Source organism: Capricornis sumatraensis, chromosome 4, assembly GCF_032405125.1.
Source record: "Capricornis sumatraensis isolate serow.1 chromosome 4, serow.2, whole genome shotgun sequence".
Taxonomy (NCBI): Eukaryota; Metazoa; Chordata; class Mammalia; order Artiodactyla; family Bovidae; genus Capricornis; species Capricornis sumatraensis.
In genome coordinates, this window is record NC_091072.1 from 161237011 (window position 1) to 161263418 (window position 26408).

The window sequence follows — 26408 nt, forward strand, 5'->3', positions numbered from 1 at the left end:
TGAACTAGACGACCTGGGGCTCAGAGCTGCGTTTTTCTTTCTGTCCTCTGACCTCCCGGAGGGCAGGGTGCTGGCCTTGCCTTCTCTGTGGCTTCAGGGTCACAGGTGTTGGGGTCGTGGGGGCCCCCGTTCCGTCCTGGAAAGAGCTGATCCGTGAGGAACCTCTGCCCACATCCTCGTGGAGTTGACGCCATGGGCCTCGTTCTGAAGACGCCCTGGCTGTGCCCAGAGTGCTGGCACCTGGAGACAGCGGGCAGCTCTGTGGGCCTGACCAGCATCACAGGGCTCGTTCAGGACGCGGCGACGGACAGTCCTGAGTGTGTGCTGCTGCATGTGCCCTGGCCGGGCCCCCTCCCTGCCCTCACACGGGCCCAGGCGAGCATGCTGTGGGCAGAAGCTGCCCAGTGGGCTGTCGGTCCTGGCGCCCTGGCTGGGATGGGCTTCTCTGGCTGAGCCTGAGACGGGGCGGCCTCCCTGGCGCCTGGTGGGGTCGGACTCAGGCGGAGCTGCTGAGGAGAGAAAGGGCCCGTTTTGACTGTTGGGGCGGGCTCCTTCAGTGACAGATGTTTCAGAAGTCTGTGTTTACTCTTCCAAACCTGTTTGCTCGCCGTTTATGTTAGAAAAGTGCCGCATGCCTCCCAGGCACTTCCTGGAGTTGTTTGTTCTCCCCGCTGGTGAATGGTCTCCTTTGCTTCAGCTGACGAGGCCAGTGGCCCCGCAGGCAGGGGCCCTGGCCGGCGGTCCCAGGCAGCTCATCCGTGGGCACCGCCCAGCCCCTGCCTCTGAGCCACGTCCGGCTCCGGCCCAGCTCCACCCCATCCACAAACGTGCCGGGCACTCGGCACTCGCCACACACCAGGCCTGGCTCCGTGCCAGTCGCTGGGCTCAGACGGGGTCCTGCTCTGTGAGCACTGAGGTCCTCGGTGGGGGAACCCCGGGGGGCCTTCGATGGCTCTTTGGCTGGGGGAGGAGAGGACGTGAACCAATGCCCAGCGTGCTGCAACCCCTGAAACATCACCCGGGAGTCAGACCTGACTCCCCGATTATTAAAACCCCGCGAGCCCCGACTGTCCTGGGGGTGGGGGTGCTGAGTGCCCGCGGGGCCTGGCCCTGCCCCCCTGGCACCTACTGTTTGCTCTGTTCGAGCTCTGCCAGGAGTCCCCGCGTGTCCCCCATGCTCTCGGACCTGCTCGCGCACCCGTCGGGTCGGGCTGGGCCTGCCCCCCTCCCGGGGTTGGGGCGCACGCTCAGCACCCGTCGGGTCACGTCACCGCTGCACCTGTCCTCCGCCGCGCTCCTCCGGGAGGGGGCGCCGCTCTCAGAGCAGCAGGGCCCTGTCCGTCCTGGCTCTGGGGGAGGTCGCTCGGGTGGGTGGAGGGGGTTTCCAGGCGGGGCTCTGCTGACCCGAGGGGCCTGTTTGTCTCCGCAGAGCAAGTGCACCGGCACCTGGGTCAGCACGAGGTGCGGTACCTGCAGTTCACCTTCCGCTGGATGAACAACCTGCTGACGCGGGAGCTGCCCCTGCGCTGCACCGTGCGCCTGTGGGACACCTACCAGGTGAGGCCGCCGGGGCACCGCCCCCAGGGCCTGCCGCGCGCACCCTCCAGGGCCGGCCGCGCGCACTCCCCAGGGCCGGCCGCGCGCACCCTCCAGGGCGGGCCGCGCGCACTCCCCAGGGCTGGGCCCCGTGTCCTCTCCCCAGGGCCGGCCACGCGCACTCCCCAGGGCCAGCCGCGCGCACCCTCCAGGGCCGGCCGCGCGCACTCCCCAGGGCCTGCCGCGCGCACCCTCCAGGGCCGGCCGCGCGCACTCCCCAGGGCTGGGCCCCGTGTCCTCTCCCCAGGGCTGGCCACGCGCACTCCCCAGGGCCGGCCGCGCGCACTTCCCAGGGCCGGGCCCCGTGTCCTCCCCCCAGGGCTGGGCCCCGTGCCCTACCCCCAGGGCTGCCCCCAGGGTGTCTCCCCTCAGGACCACCCCCCCCTCCCTGGGGCATCTCCCCCGAGGGTGTCTCCCCTGGGTGCCTCCCCCCAGGGCTGGCCGCATGCACCCCCACGAGGGCCAGGCCCCGTGCCCTCCCCACCAGGGCTGGGCCCCATGTCCTCCCTCTGGGGTGCCGGCCGCACCCTCCCCTTCAGTGCTGGCCCTGTGTCCTCCCCCATGAGGGGCCACACGTGTCCTCTCCAGTGCTGGCCATGTGAGTCCCCACGAGGACCAGGCCCCATGTCCTCCCCATGGGGGGCCGGCCTGTCTCCCACCTCACGAGGGGCCACACATGTCCTCCACCCTCACGTCCTGCTACGTTCTGCCCTGGGTCTATTTGCTGCACTTGATTTTGCCTTCAGAGTCTGTCTCCACTGAAACATGGTCTTTCGGAAGAGTCCATTTCTTGTCACCGGGTCAGCTGAGACCGGGAGAAGAGCTTTCGGTCATCCGTCTGTGCCTGGGCCCCGTCTGTGCCTGGGCCCCGTCTATGCCCGGGGCCCGTCTGTGCCCGGGGCCCCGTCTGTGCCTGGGCCCCGTCTGTGCCTGGGCCCGGTCTCTGTCTGGGCTCCACCCCGCCGTGCAGCGGCACTGTCTGGGTTTGGGGGCGGTGTGGCAGGGAAGCTCTGACTCCTGGGGAGCCCCAGCTGTGTCTCAGAAACACTCCTTCTCAGGACTCGCCTGTCGTCTGTGTTTCGAGTTACTTATGATAAAGATTTTAAAAAGTCGCTGACAGATTCGGTGTACTCTGAAATTTCCTCCTCTCCACCGATTTTGATGAAATTCATTTCTTCAGGAGATTGAGTTTTCTGGAACAAACCACCTTTGTCCCCTCGAGAGTGGCGTTGCTTATTCTGGCGTCTTTCCATTTTCTCGAAGCTGTTTGCCGAGGCTGTGCTGGGGCTTCCACACGGCCTTTCCACCCCGCTCGCAGTGAGCGGGCCCCCTGTGTGGACTAGGGGTGGGATCCTCGCAGAGGCTGGGTCTCACTGTTAGCTCTGGGAGGCAAGGTTCTTCTTGCTCTGGACGTCAGCTCTTCACGGGCTTAGATGGGGAGTTGCCTGCACAGGCTGGGAAAGGGGGGCCCCAGGCTACAGGCTTCTTTGCAGGGCAGGCACCCCATGAGGATGGAGTGGGAGTCCCGGGGCCCTGAGCAGGCTGAACGGGCCTCGCGCCTCCTCCCTGTCAAGCATGCCCTTGGCCTGGATGCTGCGTTTGTGCCCGGGGTAGAGACCTTAGGCTGCTGCCCTGCCAGCCCCGTGCGCCAAGCTGCTTTCTCCCAGGACATGGGGAACAGCAGCCCAGAGCTGTGTTCTCGACGCTGCCCGTGTGCTTCACGCCCAGCGGGGGACCTGGGCTGCCTTGGGCTCTGAAGCTCCGGGTTCTGACTTTGCTCTTGTTCGCAGCCTGTATGGCCTAATCTTTAGTGTTGGCTTCAGAAACCATGACTGGTCAGTAGACAGCACCCAGATCCCCGTTTGGTTTTGCTTTTCTAGGCACTTAGTGGCCACAGAATTTCTAGCCACTAATATTTACTGGGACATAAAGCGTTTATTTGGGGGTGTTGTTAAAGTGGCCGGCAGCATGGTGCTATCAGATGGGTCTCGGCAACATCGCAGGAAACAAAGCTTAATATTCCGTGAATTGCGAATGCTCTTCACTTGCGGTGGGTGGGGCTGAGATCCTGGCCCCCCCTCCTTAAGCACTAAGTTTTCTATAGTACTGTCCCCATTATGAATAAATTAGGTATTAAGTCAGTCTCGTTTTGAGGAGCCGAAAATGGATGTGCAGCGTCTGTGGCCCTGCATCACTTCGCTACAACTCCTAATAGGTATTAAAACTCTAAGCGCAATTGTGGCATCTTTATTGAGTTAATTTTCCTGAAATTAAATTTCATCATGAATTGACTCATTTGTACCACGGACGGACTCATTGTTGAACTGACAGTACCCTGGTCATAAACCTTTTCATATCTTAAAAATTGGGGGTATTTCTATTTTACAGGCCCAAGTAACCATGAAATTGTATTGCATCTTTTGGCAATGGAAATACATAGTAATCATCAGATGGCAATCGGGCGATTACCCTCCCCTAAACCGGGGTGTTTATTACCTGGGCCCTTCCCGGTTTCCGCAAATCCTTAATCCCTCACGGGGCAGCTGAGCATCCTCCAGGTACGCGTGTCGACCACCCAGACGTGGCCTAGCCGGCCGGGAGACGAGCCTGCTCCCAGAGTGTGTCCTGTGCCCACACAGGTGGGGTGCTGGCTGCTGTGGGGGCTGCGGTGGCCCATCCAGCTCCCGGAGAGCCTGGGCTGTGGGAGGGAGCCGGTGAAAAGGAGGCATCCCACCCTCCGTGTGGATTCTGAGGACCTCGGATGAGACAGAAGGTCTGGGCGCGTGTGCTGTGCAGCTTCGGGGCTGGACCGTCCAGTCAGCCAGGATTCTTTCTTCCTTGCTTGGGTCCTCCGGCCACTCCCCTCCCCTCCCTGTGGGCCCCCCAGCCCCACGTGGAGGAAGCCCGGGCTTTCTCCCTGTCACGCGGGGTCCGCACCGGGCTGCCAGCTGTGAGAGAGCACGTGGGGTTTCCAGGCCACATGGCTGCACCCTGCTGCCATGCGGACCACGAGGCCAAGCTCTGGGGCCGGCCCCCAGGGTAGTGGGGGCCAGGCCTGGGCCACAGTGGGCCGGGCGCCAGGAGGGGGACAGCTGAGCTGCACGTTTAGGGAGCGCTTGACTCCAGGGACCCCGCCTGCCCGTGGAGACCCAGCCTCGGCGCGTCTCCCTTACTGTCCTTCATGCGTCTTCTCTGGAGGGGCTTCCCCGGTACCTCAGTGGTAAAGAACCCGCCTGCCAGTGCGGGAGACACGGGAGACACAGGAGATGCAGGTTTGACCCCTGGGTCGGGAAGATCCCTCAGAGGAGGAAATGGGGACCCACTCCAGTATTCTTGCCTGGAGAATCCCATAGACAGAGGAGCCTGGCGGTCTTGGGGGACAAAATTCGCCTTTTTGTCGGAGCTGCTTGACTTCCTCCCAGATTGCAGGGGTGAGTGCGCCTCCTGCGTGACTGGGGTCCCCGACCTGCTAGACACTCTGGGGTGTGCACTAGACTGCGGCCCCACTGTGCAGGTGACGACACGTGAGTGTCTTCTCCCAGCGTCTGTGGAGCGACACCGCCCTCCCTGTGAGTGGAACAGCCCTCCCCCAGGGAGACCTGTCGGGGAGGGGACAGCCAGGAGGGGCAATGCCTGCGGATTTCCTGAAAGACGGGAGATGAAAGTGCATTTTCTGGCTGTGTTCCTTTTCTCCTAAGTGGCATTAGAGTGTCGGACAGCTCAAGATTGCTTTAGCTGTTTGGGGTCTTTTGTGGTTCCGTACAGATTCTAGGCTTGTTTTTCTACTTGTGTGAAAAATGCCTTAGGGAGTTTGATAGGGAAGGCCTTGAATCTGTGGACTACTCTGGGTAAGAGGGACGTTTCCGCCGTGCTCGCTCTTTCAGTCCACGAATGAGAAGTGTCTCTGTTTCTTTGTGTCTTCTCCAGCTGCGTTTATCACTGTCTTCTGGTTTTCAGTGCAGATTTTTCCCTTCCTTGATTAAATTTATCCCCAAGTATTTTATTCTTTTTGATGCAGTTGTAAATGGGATTGTCTTCTTAATTTCCGTTTCTGATAGTTCATTGTCAGTGTACAGAAATGCAAATAAGTTTTCTATATTGATTTTTTTTTTTTTTAAATCCTGCAACTTTCCTCAACTTGTCCAAGAAGAAGAAATGACCCTCAGTCGTATCCGGCTCTTTGGGACCCTACGGGCTGTAGCCTGCCAGGCTCCTCTATCCATGGGGTTTCCTAGGCAAGAATACTGGGTGGGTTGCCATTCCCTTCTCCAGGGGGTCTTCCTGACCCAGGGATGGAACCTGGGTCTCCTGCATTGCAGGTGGATTCTTTACCGTCTGAGCCACCAGGGAAGCCCACCTTGTCCAAAGGAAATGAGATTATCTCAGAGATGTCTGCCCCCTCTTTTTATGGCAGCCAAGACACGGAGCCCCAACCATCGTGCCCCGAGTTTACAGGCGACTCTTTTAGGGTCTAGCATTGCTCATGCCTGGATTTTTACATCCTCTGGAAGAAATTCAGTAAGTCAAAGTCAGGCCACAGATTTGCTTTCTGGACCTTGGCCCGACATGTTCCAAGGGTAGGGAGTATTCTCCAGATTTCCAGTCCAATTTTCTGTGACCTTTAGTTACTGACTGTGAGGGGGAGGCAGCGGTCTGCCTGAGGCCCCGGGGAGATGACAGTCTTGCTGGCGAGGATTCACTCCTCCCAGGACTCTGGGGGCCCAGGATTTGCCATCTCAGGACGGTGTCCTGGGCCAGCTGTTGGCTTCTTCTCACCGCGTGAGCATCAGGGTTCCCAGACGTTCACCTGGCTCCTCGGAGACCTCCTTGTACTTAACCGCTGAGCTCGGAGAGGCCCGCCGATCGGAGTACAGGCCTGACCTGGGTTCACGGAGCATCTGGGCACCCTTGCTGGTGCCAACTGCATTACTGTAAATAAACCTGCGGGTGTGATTAAATTCCCAAAAGGCCTCCTTCCTTCACTGCTTGCTTTCTGAAATTCTGTATTCTTTTATTTCACCATGGGAGCGTGTGCAGAAGCATTAGAGAAGAGAACACTCTCCCCCTCGAGACTCTCCCACTCGCCATACAGAGCGGCTGTGGAAGCACGCTGGCGTTTCTCCAGTCTTTATTCTCAGCAGTTTTTTAAACATAATACGCTCACATATTGCATGTGGTTGTGCTCTCTGCATTTGTTATATCGTCCCGTCATAATGTTTTTTTATTCTGTATTAGTCCCTAGTCTTTTCAGCCATTGCCTTAAACGGTTGCATAATATCCTGATAATATCCTGACCCGTGCATATATCATCATCTGCTTACAGGTGGTGGGGTGGACGTGCAGGGTAATTGTGGCTGCGATGTGAGTTTTGTCTGTGCTAAGAGTCCCTTCAGAGATTCACAGGGTGAACGGTCCTGACGCCTTTGAGGGTCTTGACGCGAACTGCTCTGTGGGAGCGTGAGGCTCTCTTCACCCTCGTCGTCACCGGACCTTTTAATGAATGTGATTCTTCTGAGTTCGCCTAGGCAGTTGACGGTAGCTCCTTAACCCTGTGTCTATCTCTGTAGTCCCTGTTACGTCTCTCAGGTTTGGGTGCGTTTTAGTGGCTGCCGTGCAGTGTTCATGATAAGCTTTCTGTCGGTCTGTGGCTTCCCGGGCGGGTGCTTGTAAACGCTGGGGACTCGGTCACCTGCACCCACCGCTGCCACCAGCACCTGTCACCCACCCCAGGCTGGGCCCGCAGAGCGCTGTTGGGAGCTGCCGGGCATCGCGGCGAGCCAGCCCCGCGGACACGCAGGCTTCCCCACTTGGCGGCCGTCTTCCCGTGTTCTGGAAGAGGGGGACGGGGCTCCGAGGGGCCGAGTTGCGTTCTGGGGTCTCTCCCACTGTCTGTGGCCGCTGCATCTGTGGTGTCGCGGCCCCAGCTCCGGATATGCCCTGCATGTCTGCCCCCAGCTGTGGCCTCTGCGCTCTCTGCCAGGGCGGCTGAGGCTCTGCTGGGCAGAGGCGCCAGCCCAGCGCATCATGATTCTGGTGGCGAGGCTTCCCCTCCTCCGCAGGCCCTGGAGTCAGGCGCTCCTGCCTCTCTCGCCCGTGTGATGCCAGGGCAGGGCAGATAGCAGTGGGGATGGGGCTGGGGCTGGCCCAGACCTTCCCAGGCAGGTTCTCCCCACCTCCCTGGCCCCACACCACTTGCTGTGAGCATCTGAGAAACCTTGACTTTGTGTCTGCTTCTCATGGAGCTCATTCGAGCTGCGGGCACAAAGGTCCATTCTAGCCTTCCACTTGAGCGCCAGGTTTGGAGTATTTTCACCCAGCTTGAGCACAGCTGTGTCCGTCACCTCGCGATGCTCGCACACCTCAGAGGCTGGACAGTAATGTAGGCTCTCCTAAGGACTATAAAGGATTGTAGTTTCCTTCAAAGGGTTTAAAAATAAATACGTTTGTTTTGGCTGTGCTGTGCGGGCCTCCTCTCTAGCTACGGTTGTTGGTGTTCAGTCCCTCAGTCTTGTCTCTCTGTGGCCCCATGGACCGCAGCACGCCAGGCCTCCCTGTCCTTCACCATCTCCCCGAGCTGGCTCAGACTCATGTCCATCGAGTCGGTGATGCCATCCAACCATCTCATCCTGTCATCCCCTTCTCCTCCTGCCTTCAGTCTTTCCCAGCATCAGAGGCTTTTCCATTGAGTCAGTTCCTCGTATCAGGTGGCCACAGTACTGGCGCTTCAGCTTCAGTCCTTCCAGTGGCTCTTCAGGGTCGATCTCCTTGAGGATGGGCTGGTTGGAGCTCCTTGCAGTCCAGGGACTCTCGAGAGTCTCCTCCAGCACCTAGTTGTGGTGCGCGGGCTTCCCCTTGCAGCGGCTTCTCTTGCTGGGACCACGGGCTCTGGAGCGCACGGGCCTCAGGAGGGGCCGCACGTGGGCTCCGGGCGTGGAGCACAGGCTCGTTGCTTGCGGTGTGTGGGCTTAGCTGCTCCGCAGTATGTGGGATCTGCCCGGACCAGGGATCGAACCCGAGTCTCCTGCATCAGCAGGCAAATTCTTCACCTCTGAGCCACCAGGGAAGCCCCCTACAAGGGGGTCTTACCCTGGCTGTCCAGAGGCCGCCTCTCCCCTGAGGAGCGAATTGCAGTGGCGAGCAGGTGCAGTTTCTGCCTGAGTCTCAGCAGCACCCCACGTGGTCTCGGGTCCGAAGGTGCCCGCCCGGCAGAGCCAGCATGTTTTCCTGGCTTTTATGCTGTAGTGGGGGCTGGGGAGGGGTGGTCTTGTTACTGTTCTAAAGGCTGAGTTTGAAGAGGACCGTCTGCGACTCACCCATGCGTGGGCCGTGGGTCCCGAGTGGAGTGTGTCTGGTTCCTGCTCAGCAGCTGGGCCATGTGCACTCCTGGGACAGAGGCCTGGGTATGGGATGTGTTGGGCTGCCTGGCCTCCAGCGAGAGTGTGGAGATGGCAGGCATCGCCCCAAGCGGGACTCTGGGTTGCTGGAAGCAGACCCTCTCCTGGATGGGACTGTGGCAGTTTTCTGCCTGCTGGTCAGGCGTGCTCTGCGCTCTTGTGGGCGCCATGTTATCACTCAGACCAGGACGCCAGCGGCTAGCACCTGTCCTGAGCAAGGGCAGTGGGCCCACCCCCCAGCCAGGCTGCCCCCCTGCTCAGAGCTTCTGACTCTGTTTTGGGGAAAAGTTGCTGATGGTCCAGCAATCAAATACTTGCGGGATTACATGGCAGGGAGATGCTGTCAGAAAGGGGCGAGTGATTTAGTTATAGATCCACTTGGCAGCCCCCGCTTTCTGGATGCTTCTCTGTTGTCAGCTGTGAGTCGGGCTTCCGGCTTCCACTGGCCCAGAACCCCTCGGATTTCAGATTCAGTTTGCAGGCGATGACAGAGCCAGGCTGTCGTTGGCATTTCATTGTCGGGGCCCTGTCTCTGCCCACTCGAAATATACCTGTGACCCCCAGAATGACAGCAGGGTCGTGTAAGGGGCCTGTCAGGACGTCTGGAACACGAGCCCCTGGAAGGCGCCGGCCTGCGTCCAGGCGGGTCCCGTCCAGACGATGCACTGTAAGGCACGGGTGCACGGCCCGACTTTCTCCCACCGCTGTTCCGGGCAGGCGGGCCCTCCACCACCCCAGCTCCCTGGCTCTTGTCTGCCGGGGGCGGCCCTGCTTTCCGTGGTCCCGTGTCCCCGGGGCCGTGTCCCGTCCAGTGCCCTGGCCGTGCCCTCTGCCCTCACAGAGGCTCTTCCCCGAGAAGTGAGGACAACTCAGCCCTCAGGACAGCCCTCCCCAGGGTTGACGTGTCGTCTCCTGGAGCTTCACACATGTGGAGCCCTCCCAGAACGTGTTCTTGGTCTGGCTGCTCCCGTGCTTTGTAATTACCTCGAGATTGAGTCATTATAATTCTGCATTGTGAGTGAGTCGGTGCCTGATTATTGCCGAGTCTTCTTTTGCTGTAACAGAGTCTTCCCTTTGACTCCCCAGGCAGTTCCTGCCCCATCTCGAGGTTGGGAGGTATAACCAGGCTCTCCACTCTCTTCCCTGGCCGCCGGGCAGAACCTGCGAAATTCTCTGGGACGGGGATGCTCAGAGCCTGTCCCTGGGCGGTCCCTGCATCACCTTGCTGGAACCACGTGTTCTCCAGCCCCCCGACCCTCAGCCTCAGACTCTCCGGCTGGCCCAGCCCCCTGTGTCCCAGCAGATGCTGAGGCTTCCGTGCCCGCTCCGGGACGGTGGGGAGGCTGGGACTTGGTCCTGGAGGTCGCGAGGAGACGCGGGTGCCTGCTGTTGGCAGGACCCTTGGCTCCTGTCCCAGGCTGAGAGCAGAGCGTCAGCTTTGCCTCAAGGCTCCGTCTGTCCACAGGCCAGCCCTTCCCAGCTGCACACCAGGAGAGGGTGGCTGAGCTCCTGAGAAAGTGAGATCCCGCTGGGTCTGCGTGTAAAGGAGGTGCACCCAGAGCCCCGTGTCTCTGCCTGCCTCCTCCCTGACCTGGGGCCTGCCAGGGAGACCCAAGGGCTGGGTCAGTCCTGCCCGCCTCGCTCCGGGGGCCTGGTCACCCTCCTGAGGAGCTGAGCAAACCTGAGTTTCTTCCTTTTGGTTTATAAACTTACTCTATTTCCCAGGACCAGTGTGGTCCAGGCCCACACACAGCTGTTTGGAGCGCCCTGCCCTTGCCAGGACTATGTCTAGTACCTGCCGTAAGGAATGTGTATGTGTGTGTGCGTGTGTGTGTGTGTGTGTAACCTCTGATTCACGCACAGTGAGCGGGTATGTGTGTTTGTAACCTCCAATCTATGCACAGTGAGCAGGAGTTTGCCTTCCAGAGGATGTCTGCTCCACCATGGCTGACAAAGCAAGCAGCTGCTCACAAAGAAATATCTAAATATGCATGAAGCCCTAATTATTAGAAAGTATTGTGTTTTAACTTCTTGAATATTAAAAAATGGGGGTATGAATGCAAATGCAGTTTGATCAGCCCCTGGGACTCTGCGCTCAACTGATGAGGGCTCTGCGACGGCGGGCTCCCTTCTCGGGGGCCGGGGGGACGCAGGGGCCACAGGCGGCCTCCCCGCGCTTCTGTGTCGCTGCAGGACCAGGCCCTGTTCCAAAAACCGGCAGCCCCTTGTCGCTGGCCTCTCTCCCCGCCTTGCACAGGCCACTTCCAGGCGCCCGGCATCTGGTGGAGCTCGTGTTGGTGGAGGCACGGGGGGTCAGGCTGGCAGCGCGCCTTCCGGACCCGGGTGCAGATTCCCAGCCCCGTGCTCTGGGGCCCAGGGCCTTGGGCGTGTCCCCAGCTGGGCCCTCGAGTGGGGTGGGAGTGCCGTGGGCCGTGACACCGAGCTCTCTAGCTGTGAGCCTCGGTTTCTTCTTTGGAAGGGGCTTCCCAGGTGCGCTCGTGGTAGGGAAGCCACCTGCCAGTGCAGGAGATGTGAGGGATGTAGGTTGATCCCCAGGTCGGGAAGGTCCCCTGGAGGAGGGCATGGCTCCCCACTCCAGTGTTCCTGCCTGGAGAACCCCATGGACAGAGGAGCCTAGTGGGCTACAGTCCATGGGTTGCAAAGAGTCGGACACGACTGAGCCCGTAGAGCTGATGTGTGCCCACCCCCGCGGGCTTGTGGCCTGGGCTGGTGAGCGCACCCTCCCTTTCTCGGTCCCCCGCTATGAAAGAGCGCCCCTCGCAGTGCGCGCCTCCCCCCAGGTTTCTCGTGCTGGGGTCTGCGCTCTGCCTCTCGCGTCCTGCAAGCCTTGTGTCTGAGCCTCCTCCACGTGGGCACATGGGGCTGGCCTGAGCAGGGGGCATCACCCCCCGCTTGCTCTGCGTGGACACAGGCCCCGAGATGCTTCCAGCAGTGTGGGGAGCTGTGGCTGAGCCCAGCTCTGTGCCCGGACCTGCGAGGGGGTGAGGCGAGACTGGTTCTCACAGACACAGACCTGCCTGCAGGGGCCTGCGTGAGTGCAGCGCATGGGTGACGGGCAGGGCATGGGTGCAACTCAGCTTACGGGAGGAGTCTCCTTGGGGACCCCGGAGACATTTGGGGAGCACAGTCTGAAGGGAGAGCCTGGGCGCCCTTCCTGCAGGCCTGAGGGGAGGGGACGAGGCTGGCTGTCACTGGTGCGGTGTGTTGGCTTCCCAGGTCTCAGGGACCGACCCCCTCACCCCGCAAACACTGGGCGCTCACAGCCTCAGACGTGCATCCTCTCACAGGGAGGAGGCCACGGCAGCCGCCTCCAGTGTTCTTGCCAGGAGAATCCCATGGACAGAGGAGTCTGGGAGGCCGCATTCTGTAGGGTCGCTAAGAGTTGGACAGAACTGTAGCAACTGAGCGCACACATGTCCTCTCACAGGCTGGAGGCCAGAGGCCTGAGTCCGGTGCCCGTGGGGCCGCTTCCTTCTTTTCCTGTTTGATCCTAGTGTGCGGCTTGTGAGCTCTGGATGCCCAACCAGGGCTTGAACTCGGGGCCGCTGCACTGGGGGCCCAGAGTCTTATCCTGGACTGCCAGGGGAAGTCCTAACAGTGGCAGTTTGTTAGTTTTCTGGCCTCGTCCCGAGCGGCGTGTGGGATCTCAGTTCTCCGATCGGCCGAGGCCTCACTCCTTCTGGAGGCCCTCCCAGCCTCTGGGGGCCCCGGCGGTGCCCAGCGTTCCCTGGCTGGTGGACGCAGCACCCCAGTCCTGGCTCGGTCACCATGAGGACTTCTTCCCCGTGCACCTGCACCCACAGCCCCCTTTTCTGATACGGACCCCCAGTCTGCGGCTTCATCTTAGCTGCATCTGCAGCAACCCTGTTTCCCAGCCAGGTAGTGTTCACAGGTCGCCCGGGGTTGGGACTTGACGATGGGTTTCGGGGGACGCAGTTAAGCAGATGGGCCGTCCTGGCCCCGAACCTGGCGGGCGTGCCCCTCGGTCCCGTGCAGAGCAGGCCAGCGCTCAGAGTGCCCCGGGCGGCGCCGGGACCGGTCTGGCTCCTCCGTGCAGGACAGCTTGGCCTGTGGGGTCACGTGTGCTTCAGCAAACACGGGGCCAGGAGCACAGAACCGCTGTCCAGCATCTGCTCAGACTGAGCTGTTCGGCTCATTGTGGTCCGTGTCAGGAAGGATCAAATGGTTCAATCGGATCCATTTCGCCTGGTGGCATTTTAAGTGCAGAAATGGTGCTCCATTTTCAGGGGACAAAAAGCCCTTTTCTTACGGCTGCAAGCGCCCTCTTATCAGTAGACCTCCGTGGCTTCAGGGGCCAGCCGGGCCCTGGCCGGCGCTGAGCCCCTGTGCTGTTCCCGTCGCTGTGAAACTGAAGCCAGGCGCGTCTGGGGTTCCATAACCGAGAGTTCCCTTGAGGGGCTTTGTTTCTATTATCCTTGGGATCTCGGGTGCGATAAGGTGTCAGGAACGAGCTGCTTTTAATTAAATTTCACAAGAGAAAAAACGTTAACTCTAGAGGCGTCTTTCTTTCCTGTAGCTGACAGCATCTTTAGAAAAACGTACCGCACACGTTCATCTCTGCCATTATGAAGAGGCGGTTCTCAGGACCTGTCAGTTTTGTCCGACAGGAGGGGAGTCTCAGTTAGCAGTGAAGGGTATTGTTGAGTCTGACCTTAGCCCTGCCTCACTGGACAGATCCGTGGAGATTCTTCAGATTCCCCCCTGATTTTAGGGGTGGCGATGTTGAAGATCTGGATGTCTCTGCCTTGCCCTGCCCTCCGTCTGCACCCGAGCACCGGGGCAGTGAGGGGAGAGCCTCCTTCCAGGTGAGATTGCTCACTGGAGCCTCATTCCAAACGTGACGGGCCTTCTGTTGCCCAGTCGTATCCCTGGCTGCTGGGGCCAGGAGCCTCCAGGGTTCTGTGTTTCGTCTTAAGCGAGCAACCGCAGGTCTTCGGGCAGAGGCCCGAGGACCCCTGGCCGCTTCCTGCTCCCGTCTTGCAGCCCACAGCCATCCCACTTGTCTGGCAGCAGCACGTGGTGGGGGTGGGGGGCAGAGGGTGAGTGGAAGGATTCTGCAGAGATGCTGAGCTGCATTTCGGACCCACTGACTTGGAGAGCCTTGGACACGTGTGCGGACCAGGTCCAGCAGATGACTGGACCTGGGGACCAGAAGCAAGGCCTTGTGCACAGCCATCCTGTGCTGGGAGGTGTGGGACGCACGGAAAGTGTGTTCAGCACGTGTGTGCAGGACAGTTACTCAGATCTCTGGGCCTGCCTGGGGCTCACCCTTCGAGTCTCCCGCGGAGCCGGTGTGCCCTGGGGCGGCCAGGAAAGCCCCCCTCTGGCCGGACTTGGCCTCAGAGCCCAGCGGAGCCCGCCCACTGGCCAGACTAGGCCTCAGAGCCCAGCGGAACCCCCCCCACTGGCCGGGCTTGGCTCAGAGCCCAGCGGAGCCCCCCACTGGCCGCTCTTGGCCTCAGAGCCCAGCGGAGCCCCCCACTGGCCTGGCTTGGCCTCAGAGCCCAGCGGAGCCCCCCACTGGCCTGGCTTGGCCTCAGAGCCCAGCGGAGCCCCCCACTGGCCGGGCTTGGCTTTAGAGCCCAGCGGAGCCCCCCACTGGCCGCGCTTGGAGGCCCCCACTGGCCGGACTTGGCTCAGAGCCCAGCGGAGCCCCCCACTGGCCGCGCTTGGCTTCAGAGCCCTGCTCCCACCCCGGCCTCTCCGCCCGGTGGCTTTCGGTGCTCGCTCTGGACGGGCAATGGCCACGCTCTGGAGGCGTGCTGCTGCTTTGAATTGGGCGGCGCTGTGCCTCCAGGCCCTCTGCCTGTGTCCCTGTCCCTGCTTGGCCCTGCCTGATGCCAGCCCATTTTGAAATCTCCTCCGAGCCTCCTTCCTGGGCTGTGGAGGAGAAGGCAGATGCTGGGAGGTGACCCAGAGCTGCTGTTCGGGCGTTGTGTCAGACCCTGCCTCCTCCTGTGCCCACCCTAGTGCTGAAGCGGGAGGCGCGTGGGCCGGGGTGGGGGAGGGCAGGGCCTGCGGAGGTGGGGACCAGCACGTGTAGGGCAGACGGGTCTTTCTGCTCCCCGAGAGGCTTCCCTCTCTGTGGACACAGTGAAACCTGGACTCGGTCAGCGCAGAGCGGGCCAAGCAGCCAGCTGAGCGCCCCCAGGTCCTTGGAGTTGCTTTTGGAAGGCCGGGCCCGTCCTTTCAAGCCCGGGGCAGAGGCAGGACTGTGTGCATCCTCAGGGGTCAGGCCAGAGCAGGAGAGGTGCTGGGCTGGAGCCAGGGCCTCGGGAAGGGGCTGGGGGTGTTTATGTAGTGACTCGAAAGAAACAGACCACACAGACACGTGCACGCAGACAGCTGGGCTGTTCTCAGCGTTTCTCCTCTTAAGGCTCTTCTGGGTCTGCCTTCGAAGCCGGGGTGGAGGGGGGCATCTTCCTGTCTTGTCTCTCCGGAGCACACTTGTCCATCTGTCTGTCTGTCCCTTCTCAGACTGATCCTGGTGCTTGTGTGTGTGTGTGCGTGTGTGTGTGTTAGTCGCTCAGTCGTGTCCAGCTCTTTGCGACCCCATGGTCTGTAGCCCACCAGGCTCCTCCGTCCGTGGAATTTTCCAGGCAAGAATACTGGAGTGGGCTGCCATTCCCTTCTCCAGGGGAACTTCCCGCCCCAGGGATGGACGCAGGTCTCCTGCACTGCAGGCAGGTCCTTGCTCGTGCCGGACACTAAAGCACAAGTGAGGCAGCGCCCCCGCCTCGGGACCGTTGGGTGCGTGGGGACAGAGGGCAGGTGCCCCTTCTCTGCAGCTAGAAGGGGCGAGACGGGGGCGGCTGGGAGGGTGGCTCTGCCGTGCAGGCCACCTGCAGACTCTGGCCTCCTGCCCCTGGATCCCTGCAGGCCAGCAGTGGGGGCCTTTGGGGACAGAGGTCTGGGTGCCAGCGGGGCAGGCACCGCCTCAGGCCGGTGGGCCCCGTGCACAGCCCACTTTCGGGGAGAGGACCATGTTTCCCCAGGCCCTTCCCCACCTCTGCCAGCATCTTTGGGGTACAGCAGACTTTGTGCTGGGCCTTCAGGGGAGCCAGCCTCCCCTGGGGAAGGGTGCACAGCACAGCCTGGGACAGGGAAGGGGCAGGGCCTCCAGGCGCGGCTGTGGCCTTGTGGCGCCTGGCAGTCTCCCCTGTGCCTCGCGGGGACTTTCATGAGGGTCATGTCCTGGGCTGGATGAGCTGGAATCATGTCGTCAAGTGGAATCTGCAGGGTAACTGTCTCTCAAACCCTGGGGCCAGAAACCCCGGTGGTTTCTCTATTCATGGACTTGTGTTGCAAGGAGATGTGATAATTGATGAATATCTGTGGAAATGGATACGATTGTGTCCTCTTTAATGAGCTAACAATTTCATGCCGAAATCTCAGCAGCGCTATTGTTTAGAAGACAAGGGGACATGCAAATGAGGCCAGGGCTCAGACTGTGGTGGGAACAATGCAGGCAGCCTCTTTATTGGACTCATTAATTAATTCCCCATCAGCCAGTGTCCCTGGGAATGAACTGGAAAAATAATTAAAATGATACATGAGGTAAGGAGTTTAGAAATTCGAAAGGTGAAGGCGAGAATTAGTTTAATACATAATTAGACATATTATTTGTGACTGCATTTTTTTAAGCATGTTTCACGGAGGCAGTGGGGTCCTATTTTTAGTCTTGAGTAGCTCATAAATACTATTTGGGGCTGTTTTTCAACTCATAAAGGCTCATAAATTTTCTTAATGACATTAAGTGGCTAATTATATTGTACATTGTTAAAATAACTCCAACTGCAAAATCGAATAATACAACAAAAGTTTCAGAAGCAAGTTTTTAGAGGAGTTAATTTGGCTAAATTGCCAAGTGAAGTTCCGGGTGTTTGCACCCAGCTGAAAGAATTTCAGCAAAGCATCCCCGGGCTCTCCTTACTTGTGTTGTAGGTTTGATCCGCAGGATGAACCTTGCCCACCAGCCAGCCTGCCTGCTATTGAAGTAAGCGGTCCAGGTGGGAGGTTCCCCCACCCTGTCAGGTCCTCTGCGTCCACAGTCTTCCAGGGCAGGCTAACCCGACAGAACGTGCATTCCCACCGTCCTGACTCTCAGCCCTGGTTGCCCTGCTGTGGGTGTCGAGCTCCCGCAGATAGCCGTTGAGTCCGTCCTTGAATGCTACAAGCACGCTTGAGTTCCACCCGCCTGATCAGCATCGCCGTCCGCATAGGATCCCACCGCTGGGAGGGACCACTGCTGCCCTGACCGCCCCAGTGTCCACCCACATGGTTCCCTGTGATTCAACGTTATTGTGAATTGCACCCCAAAGATGGCCCAGCAATTCCGTTCCTGGGAATCTGAAGATATAAACATTTCTCTTTGTTTATTTGGCTGTGCCAAGTTTTAGTTGTGGCATGCAGGATCCAGTTCCCCCAACCGAGGATTGAAACTGGGCCCCCTGCGTTGGGGGCAGGAGCGCCACCCACTGGGGCACCAGGGAAGCCTTGGTGTAAACATTTTTTAAGGTTACCGATGTTACCTTTGAACCCTACACTGAGGCCTGTTTTTTTTTTTTTTATGAATGATTTCAATCTCACTTTGGAAGCCAGTCTCCTGAGCTCCTGGAGGAAAGAACGTGAGCCCTGATGAGAGAATAAGCCCGCTTTTGAGGGCCCAGGGCGGCAGCGGCCGCCATAAGCAGCTGCGTCACTCCTCGGCTCGCGGGACGTCAGGTCAGCGGGCCGGGAGCCGGGCCCCCCACCCGCACCTTCAGCGGGTCCTCGGGGGCTCAGGGCCAGCCATGGCCTCCCGGCCACGGAGCCGCTGCGGGTCTGCTCTTGGGCCCGGGCCTCCCGCTGGACTGCTGAGCCCGCGGCCGCCCATGTGGCCCTCGGTCCCTGCTGCCCCTCTGCTGCCCTTTGGTGCTGGGCCTCTCTCCTCCCCGCGCCGCGTGACCTGCAGGGCACCCGTCTTTCTCGCAGGCCTGTCCCCAGCGGGCTTCCCTGCACCCTACCGTTCCTCTTGGCCTTCACCGTGAGAATTAAAGGGAGAACCCTTAGCCCAGGGCCAGAGGGAAAGGGGTCCACCTGCCACTTCCGTTCTTCCCTTTTAAACAGAGCTCTGTCCGTTCATCAGCCCGTGATGTGATCTGTCAGCCCAGAAACACTTGCTGATGCTTTATGGCTGCGGTTTGCCCAAGTTCTGGGAAAGAGGAAAACAAATCGGCGAGTCCTAATAAATAAAAGTTATTTCCTCGTTTGAATCTCCCTGTCTGGAGAGCCACATGATGTGGACATCAATCTTGCCTCCGTGCGGCCCTCCCAGTGAGTCAGGCAGGGGCTCTGATGAGAAGCGCGTTTGGCCGGGCTCAGGCTCCCTCCCTGAGGCCGGCTGCCTCTTCAGATTGCAGATGACAAGCTCAGTTTAGAGCTGGAGCCACGCCCTGCCCCCGGGCACTGTAGGAAGCCTCACGTTTCTGGGTGCATGGGGACAGTGTGGATGTTCAGAGACCCTCTGCGTGTGTGCACAGAAGTGTGCTTGCTTGTGGAGGGCCTGCTGGGGTGGGGACATGGGCTGAGGGGACATGCCTGAGCTCTGGGAAGTGGAGGGAAGTGGGGGCAGAGCCCGGGAGGCTGGGGAGGGGCTGGGGGAGAGCAGGGAAGGGAGGCTGTGTGGCTGCCTGGAGGGACTAAGACTCAGGGTCCCTCGGTCCCGGCCTCTGTCTCCTTCCCTGCTTCCCAGCCCGGGGCTCCTGTGCGATTCTGAAACAGTCCCTGGAGCGTCCCTGCAGGGCCTTCCTGGCTCCAGGAGTGCAGTGCCCCCTCCCACACTCAGCTGGAAGTGACCTTCAGCTTGGCTCGGCCTTTCCGCCTGGTTCAGATGGAATCTTCACCCACAGTGCTTTGCTGGAACCCTTTAGTATCCCTGCTGGTTCATGGGGTCACTGTCTTCACACCTGCACACACCAGCCAGGGAGCCCTGGAGGGTGGGGCCTCTGGGCTGGGCTCTGTGCCCACACACACACAGCCTGGCACGCCGGCGTCGCCGAGGGCTGCTCAGGGAAGTGGTGGGGACCATTTTGCCTGGTGTCCTGTAGGGCTCGCTGGTAAACACCTGCCAGGCCTGGCTTCAGGGGAGGGTGATGCCGCCCTGTCGGCCCCCTCACCGCCCCCGGGCTCTGTGCGTCTCTTGAGCTGACCTTGGGGCCTGGGTCTGCAGGCCAGGCTCTGCTCTGCCAGCTGGGGGCCAGGGGGCCGTCCTCTGCTGCAGACAGACCCACAGCCTCGCAGGAAGGACAGATAGCCCCAGGCAGATTCCTGCTCCTGGGGTCAGATCACAATGTAACACCGAAAGGTTCTAAATTTATTAAAGGCTTTCTTTGGGGGCTGGAAATATGCGATAGATTTTCTATCCCTCTCAATTCTCTCTTAAAATTTAATGCTGCCATAAAAATGATGGATAACAAATTATTCCAGGAAAAATGATACCGAAAGACTCTTCTAACTGTTGAAGCAGAAGTGTAGACTCGGTGAGGAAATATATGTGACCCAGAAAACTCACAAGGAAACAGGAAATCATGTACTTTGTGGAAGCCACGACTGCATAATGTTGTTCCAGGCTGCAGAACACACCAATTTTTATTCAAGATATTGAAGTGCTGAATCTGTTCTGTGGCGTTGGCACCTTTATTAACACAAGAACCCCATACCTTGCTGGGGATCCATCCTGCCGGCTTTTCTGCTTGGAACATCACAGAGTCCCAGCGGAGGGGCAGGGAAGATCAGACCCCAGGGTCCAAGGCAGAAAGTTCCCATTACTCACACGGACCTTCCTTGGGCCCCTCAGGGGATTGTTCTAGAGTTCCAACAACACAGTGTTGTGGTTTTTTTGTTTATCTTTTAAATTATTTATTTGGCCGTGCTGGGATTATTTATTCACAGCATATGGGATCTTACGTTGCATCGTGTAAACTCTTAGTTGCCGTTGTGAGGTCTAGTTCCCTGACCAGAGATCGAGCCCAGGCCCCCTGGGTTGGGAGCGTGGAGGCTTAGCCACTGGACCGCCAGGGGCGTCCTGCCAGCACAGTTTTGAGCCATAAGAGGCTGCAGTTAAAAGACTTGGTTCAGTTCAGTTCAGTCACTCAGTCGTGTCTGACTCTTTGTGACCCCGTGGACTGCAGCACGCCAGGCCTCCCTGTCCATCACCAGCTCCCGGAGTTCACCAAAACCCATGTCCATGGAGTCCGTGATGCCATCCAGCCATCTCATCCTCTGTCGTCCCCTTCTCCTCCTGCCCCCAATCCCTCCCAGCATCAGGGTCTTTTCAAATGAGTCAACTCTTCGCATCAGGTGGCCAGAGTATTGGAGCTTCAGCTTCAGCATCAGTCCTTCCAGTGAACACCCAGAACTAGGACTAGTTAAAGGACGAGCAGTGCCCCAGCCAGACACAGTGATGGTTGTGGAGGGGTGACCTGCAGCCAGACCACAGGCCGGCGGCCAGGAGGGCGAGACGAGTACAGAGCGACACAGGCACTCAGACCCCTCTGCAGGCTGAGGAGAGCTGCTGCTGCTGCTAAGTCGCGTCAGTCGTGTCTGACTCTGTGCAGCCCATAGACGGCAGCCCATCAGGCTCTCCCGTCCCTGGGATTCTTCAGGCAAGAACACTGGAGTGGGTTGCCATTTCCTTCTCCATTGCATGAAAGTGAAAAGTCAAAGTGAAGTTGCTCAGTCATGTCCGACTCTTCACGACTCCATGGACTGCAGCCCACCAGGCTCCCCCGTCCCTGGAATTTTCCAGGCAAGAGCACTGGAGTGGGGTGCCATCGCCTTCTCTGGAGGAAAGTTAGTGCAGGGCAGACAGCCCTTTGCTTCTCTGTGGGCCTCGGGAGCATCCCTGCATGGGGGTTTTGTAAAGAGCGCATATAAAATGACAGCGATTCAGACTTGACTTGCCGACTGTCTCTGCCCAGAGCTGGGAGCGTGGTGGTGCTGATGTCCTGGGATCCCGCCAGGGTGTGGCTTAGGCGGAGCTCCAGGCGGCACTGGGTGGGGTGGCCCGGGTTGGCACCTGTGCTCACTCTTGTCTTCCCCGACACGTGTCGCCACGTCAGCTAGGAGAACTTGGGGACAGGCCTGACGGGTGTCAGCCATTTCCAGTTGGCGGTGTCACCATGACAACTCAGGAGGCGCTGGAAGTAGGCTCATTGTTAATTCTGAGTCTTGACCCTTCCCTGGCAGCCCCACAGTCTTTTCTCTACAGAGAAATAGGCTCATTTGTGAAATGTGTCTCTCATTGTTCCCGAGCCACATCCACTCAAGTGAATAATTTACCTTTTTGTATAGGTTTGGAAGAAGAGTCGCACACAATCTGTCTAATACTCTCTCTTTACACACTTTAGTGTCAGCTTCTTTAAGCTGCACTGTGATAGCCGGCTGCTCAGGCGAGAGGCAGGACCCTGCAGGTGGAGCTGCCTCAGTTCCGTTGTCCGGTTGGTCCTGGGGGTCTCAGAAGCTCCATCCAGCTGGGCAGCTGCCCTGCCGCTTTCCGCCTCTCCTCACGTCAGATGAAGCCCAGAGGCCTTGGCTGGATGTTTGGGAGCTTCCCCCTCCAGCCCCCGCCTGCACTTCAGCCCATCCATCAGGACTCTGGGAGCATCTGCTCTGTGTTGGGCCAGGCCAGCGGGGATGGGGAGGGCACAGAGGCCAGTGAGACGCAGCCCTTGTTCCCTGCCACCCCCGCCCCCACCCCCAGAGCTTACTGCCTGCTGGATAAACCAGACTGAAGAGGGGGCAGTCCAGAGCCAGGGGCAAACCCAGGAGTTCTAGAGAACTCAAACCCCACGTCACTTACCGTGTTGGTCCAACACAGCCTTATTTAAAGCGTGCTGAGCTTTAGATCCCCTGAAGAAGGAAATGGCAGCCCACTCCAGTGTCATTGCCTGGAAAATCCAATGGACAGAGGAGCCTGGCGGGCTACAGTCCATGCGGTCACGAAAGGTCAGACACGACTTAGCGACCAAACAACGCTGTGCGTGCTAAGGTGCTCTGGTCGTGTCCGACTCTCTGTGACCCCGTGGACTGAGGGAATTCTCCAGGTAAGAACACTGGAGTGGGTCGTCATGCCCTCCAGGGGATCTTCCTGACTCGGGGATTGAACTCACGTCTCTCCTGTCCCCTGCGTTGGCAGGCGGGCTCTTTACCACTAGCATCACTTGGGAAGCCCAAACAGCAACAGCAGCAGTCTGACATACGGCGTGTCACCTGACCCGCAGATCTCATGATCCTCAGATCACCCAGAAATGCTGACTGTCTTATCAAAGACAGACCTGTAAGTGCAGGGCCCCTAGCAGGATAGCAGAGACACCCCAGAGGCCCAAGTAGTAATAGAGGGCAGGTGGGGGCGGGGGCTCTGCCAGTCTCTAGGCTTGGGTTTGAACAGACATTTGGGGCAGGAGATGGAGTCTGTGGCCCTCGCAGGTTGGGAGTGCAGAGCCGAGGCACTTAGGTGAGGCCAGACTGACAGGCCGGACACTTGGACGAAGGATAAACTGGAGACAACCACACACACCTCTGTCTCAGGCTAGGCTCTCGGGTGAGGCTGGAGGAAGGGATGCTCTTCCCTGTTAACCTCCTACTCAGGCCAGCAGTTAGCACTTGAAATGACAGCAACTACATAATCTGGGAGCCAGTAAACGGAGCAGTTAGCATGGCTATTAATATCCCTGCAACACCTCACATAGTTGTAGCTGGAGATTTTAATTGTTCTGTCCCAGTGATTGATAAAATAGGCCCCAAATCTATAAAGATATAGGAGATACAGAAATGTCATCAGGCGATTTGCTGGAGTTTGTTAATAATCCAATGAGTTGGGATATCTAACCACATTCTTCTCAAGTACACAGTGGCCAATAACCACAGTAGTTTATTTCCTGGGCCATAAAATAAGTCTGAAAATTTTAAAGAATTGATATTGTACAGAGTGTGTTATCTAACCATAATAGAACTAAGTTAGAAAGCGGTAAGAGTAATGGCTAGAGTTCTCCACATTTTTGAGAATCAGGCAGCAGACTCACTAAGGAACCCTTGAGTCAAAGAAATCAGAAGGAAATCAGATGATATTTTAACTGAATGAGTAGTAAAAAGGTAACATTTGAATTTGTGGTATGCACCTAAAGCAGTGCTTGGAGAGCTGCCTTATTGCTGTAAATGTACACATCACAGAAAAGAAGAAAGATTTAAAATCGGTCATTTTAGTGTCTCCCTTCAGAATCTTGAAAAAGAAGAGGACATTAATTGCCAAGGAAATCAAAATGAAGAGGGCAAAAATCAGTACAACAGAAGACGGGCAAGCAACAGAGGAAATAAAACTTGGAAGTGGGTTTAATAAAAGGCCCAGCAACACTGAAAAGTCTCCAGCTAGGCTGCTCAGGATGACGGGAAAAAGGGAAAAAGAGCAGATGCGAGGAAGACCACTATGGTGAGGAGGAGGAGACATCACTACAGGTCCTACAGATGCTTAAAAATAACGAGGGGATGTTATTAACAGCTTCATAACAGTAACGTCACCAGCCTAGAGGAAACGGGCGGACTCCCGAAGGACCGCAGGAAGAAACAAGAAGCCTGAAAAGCCCCGCGTTCATCTAAGAAATGGCTTTTGTAATTGAAAACCTTCCTTCAGCTGCAGGCCCAGATGACTTCACTGGTGAGCTTTCAAGTACCTAAGGAAGAAATAGTGCCAGTCTTACAGAGATTCAGAGTGTAGAGGAAGAAAGAACACTTCTCAGCTCTTTTTATTAGTCAGCATAACTCAGATACCAAAATGAGACAAGGACATTGTAAGAACAGAAATTACAAACCGATACCTTAAGTAACAAATGTTGCCGCAGTCTCTGACAGAGCCTTAGCAAATTGAATCAAGTAAATTATCAAAATAATGGTACATCACAATCAAGGGGATTTATTGCAGGCATGCAGAGTTGGTATAACAATAAAAAAATCAATGTAATTGATCACGGTAACAGGATAAGGGGGAAATGAGATGATCGTGTCAAAAGATGCAGAAAAAGCATTTGACAAAGTGAACCCCCACTCACTATGAAAACTCTCAGTAAACTAGAAACAGAGATAAAGGGCGTCTAAAAATCTTGCAGCTTGCCTCATATTCGTGGTAAAGTTATCAAATGCTTCCCCCTAAGTTGAGAACAAGGCAGGAATATTTCCTCTCACCGCTTTTATTCAGTATTGTACTCGAAGGTCTAACCAGGGCAATCAAGAATGAAAGTGAAATAAAAAGTATAATGATTGGAAACTAAAAGTCCTTAGGGATTGCGTGTGTAGAAAATCCTAAAGAGTCTGACAAAAGAGGAGATGGAGGAAAGGATAGAGAGGAAGGAGAATGAATGAAGATGCTGGATACAGGTTAATATGAAAAAATCAACACCATCTGTGTATTCACAATGAAAAGTTAGAAGGTGAAGTTTAGAGACCAGTACCACTTATACTAACATGAAATTCATTAAAATCCTTAAGCTTAATTTTAACTAATGACACTTAAGATTTTTACACTAAAAATTGCGAAACATTGCTGAGAGAAGTTGAAATACTTGGTGAAATAAATACACCATGTTTGTAAGCTGAAAGACAATGTTAAGATATTAATTCTCCCCAAATGGATGTGAGAGTCAGGGCACTCTCAATCACATTCTACCAAGCTTTTTTTATAGAGACTAAGAAGTTTATTCTAAAATGTATCTGGAAGTGCATAGGACCTAAGATCGCAGAATTCACAACATTTTTGTTGAAAGGGAACTAGAATGGAGGGCTGAGCGTCCTGATTTCAAGGCACACCATAAAGGTGCAGTAATCAAGACAGTGTGGTGTTGACATGAGGCTGGACAGTAGATCAGTGAAACCAGGAAGAGTCCAGAATGGGAAGAGGCGCTCTGGGAGGAAATGCTTACCATGCACGCGTTGGACAAAGGACTCCTATCTGGGGCGTACAAAAATTCCCATGGCTCAGTATTACAAAGACAAATAGCTCCATTAAAAAATGGACAAAAGACTCAGACATCTGACAACAGAAGATAGATGAATAGCCAGTAAACACTTGAAAAAGTCCTCAACATCATTAGTCATCAGAGAAATACAAACCAGACCTCCGTGAGACACCACTGCACGCTCACCAGAGTGGCTAAATTGAAAAGATTTGGCAACACTAAATACTGGCAAGTACGGGAACTCTTCCTCTCGGCTAGTGGGATATTAAATGGTAATGCCATCAGGAAGATTGGCAGTCTCTTAGAAAGCTAAACATATATCTGCCCTCTGACCCAACAGCTCCATTCCCAGGTCTTTACATAGGGAAATGGTCTTTACATAGGGAAATGAACATCGATGCTTTACACACACACACACACACACACACACACACACACACACACACCCAGGTCTTTACATAGGGAAATGGTCTTTACATAGGGAAATGAACATCGATGCTTCACACACACACACACACACACACCTTGTAGGAGAGTGGTCAGAGCGGCTTTGTTCACGGCAGTCCAGACCCCTGGAAACAGCTCGAGTATCAGCAGGAGGTGGGTAACAAGTTCATACGGGGGAGTGGTTTCAGCGACAAGGAGGATGAATCGAAAGCCCTGTGCTCCCGGTGAAAGCCAGTCACAAGAGTGCGTGCCGTGTGCGTTCATTTAGGTGAGTCTCAGACCTGGCTGAATGGACCAGCAGGGAGACAGCTCCCCAGAGCGGGTCCCTCTGCCTGCCCTGGCCTTGCAGGACGCCTGGAAGGGCACATTGTTTATTCCCAGGGATGTTGATTCCGCCAGTGCGTTTACTCATTAAAACTCATCAGACAGTATTTTTAGGCTTCTGTTTTTCTCCTTATGTAAATTATACACCCAAAACAGTTAATGGAAATTTTAAAATACTGGCTAGAAATATTTTTTAAAAATCTCCCAAACCGTAAACAAAATCTGGGGTCAAAACAAGAAACCAGAGTAAGCGGAACACTGACATCACCTTTCTGGCTCTCCTCGCAGCATCCGGGATCTTAGCCCCCTGCCCAGGGATCCAACCCACTCACCCTGCAGTGGAAGCGCAGAGTCTCAACCTTGGGACCACCAGGGCAGTTCCTGAAATCACGTTTCTTTAATCTTTCGAGCTTGAGCTTCAGTTTTGAGGCCTTACCAAGTTCTTGGAACAGAAGGAAATGTCCACCGCAGGCAGTGAGGTGAAGGGGAGGGCTGTCTGAATAAGTCAGGCGTCCCCAGAGGGCACTGTCCTCTGGATCGGGGTGCTCAGCAGTAGCCCCCGTCCACCCCAGGACCCTCCTGCCCAGCTGTGTGTGTGTGCGCCTGTTACCAGGGAGGG

At 57.0% G+C, this 26408-nt stretch overlaps 1 protein-coding gene across 1 annotated transcript in view; it reads left to right on the forward strand.

Annotated features, from left to right (window-relative positions):
- The window catches only part of TBC1D22A (TBC1 domain family member 22A), a 263232-nt gene that overhangs the window by 195542 nt on the left and 41282 nt on the right, over positions 1–26408 (forward strand). Inside the window, exon 11 of the mRNA XM_068971006.1 lies at positions 1430–1557. Within this exon, the coding sequence (XP_068827107.1) occupies positions 1430–1557 (128 nt within the window). The remainder of the gene's footprint in view (positions 1–1429; positions 1558–26408) is intronic.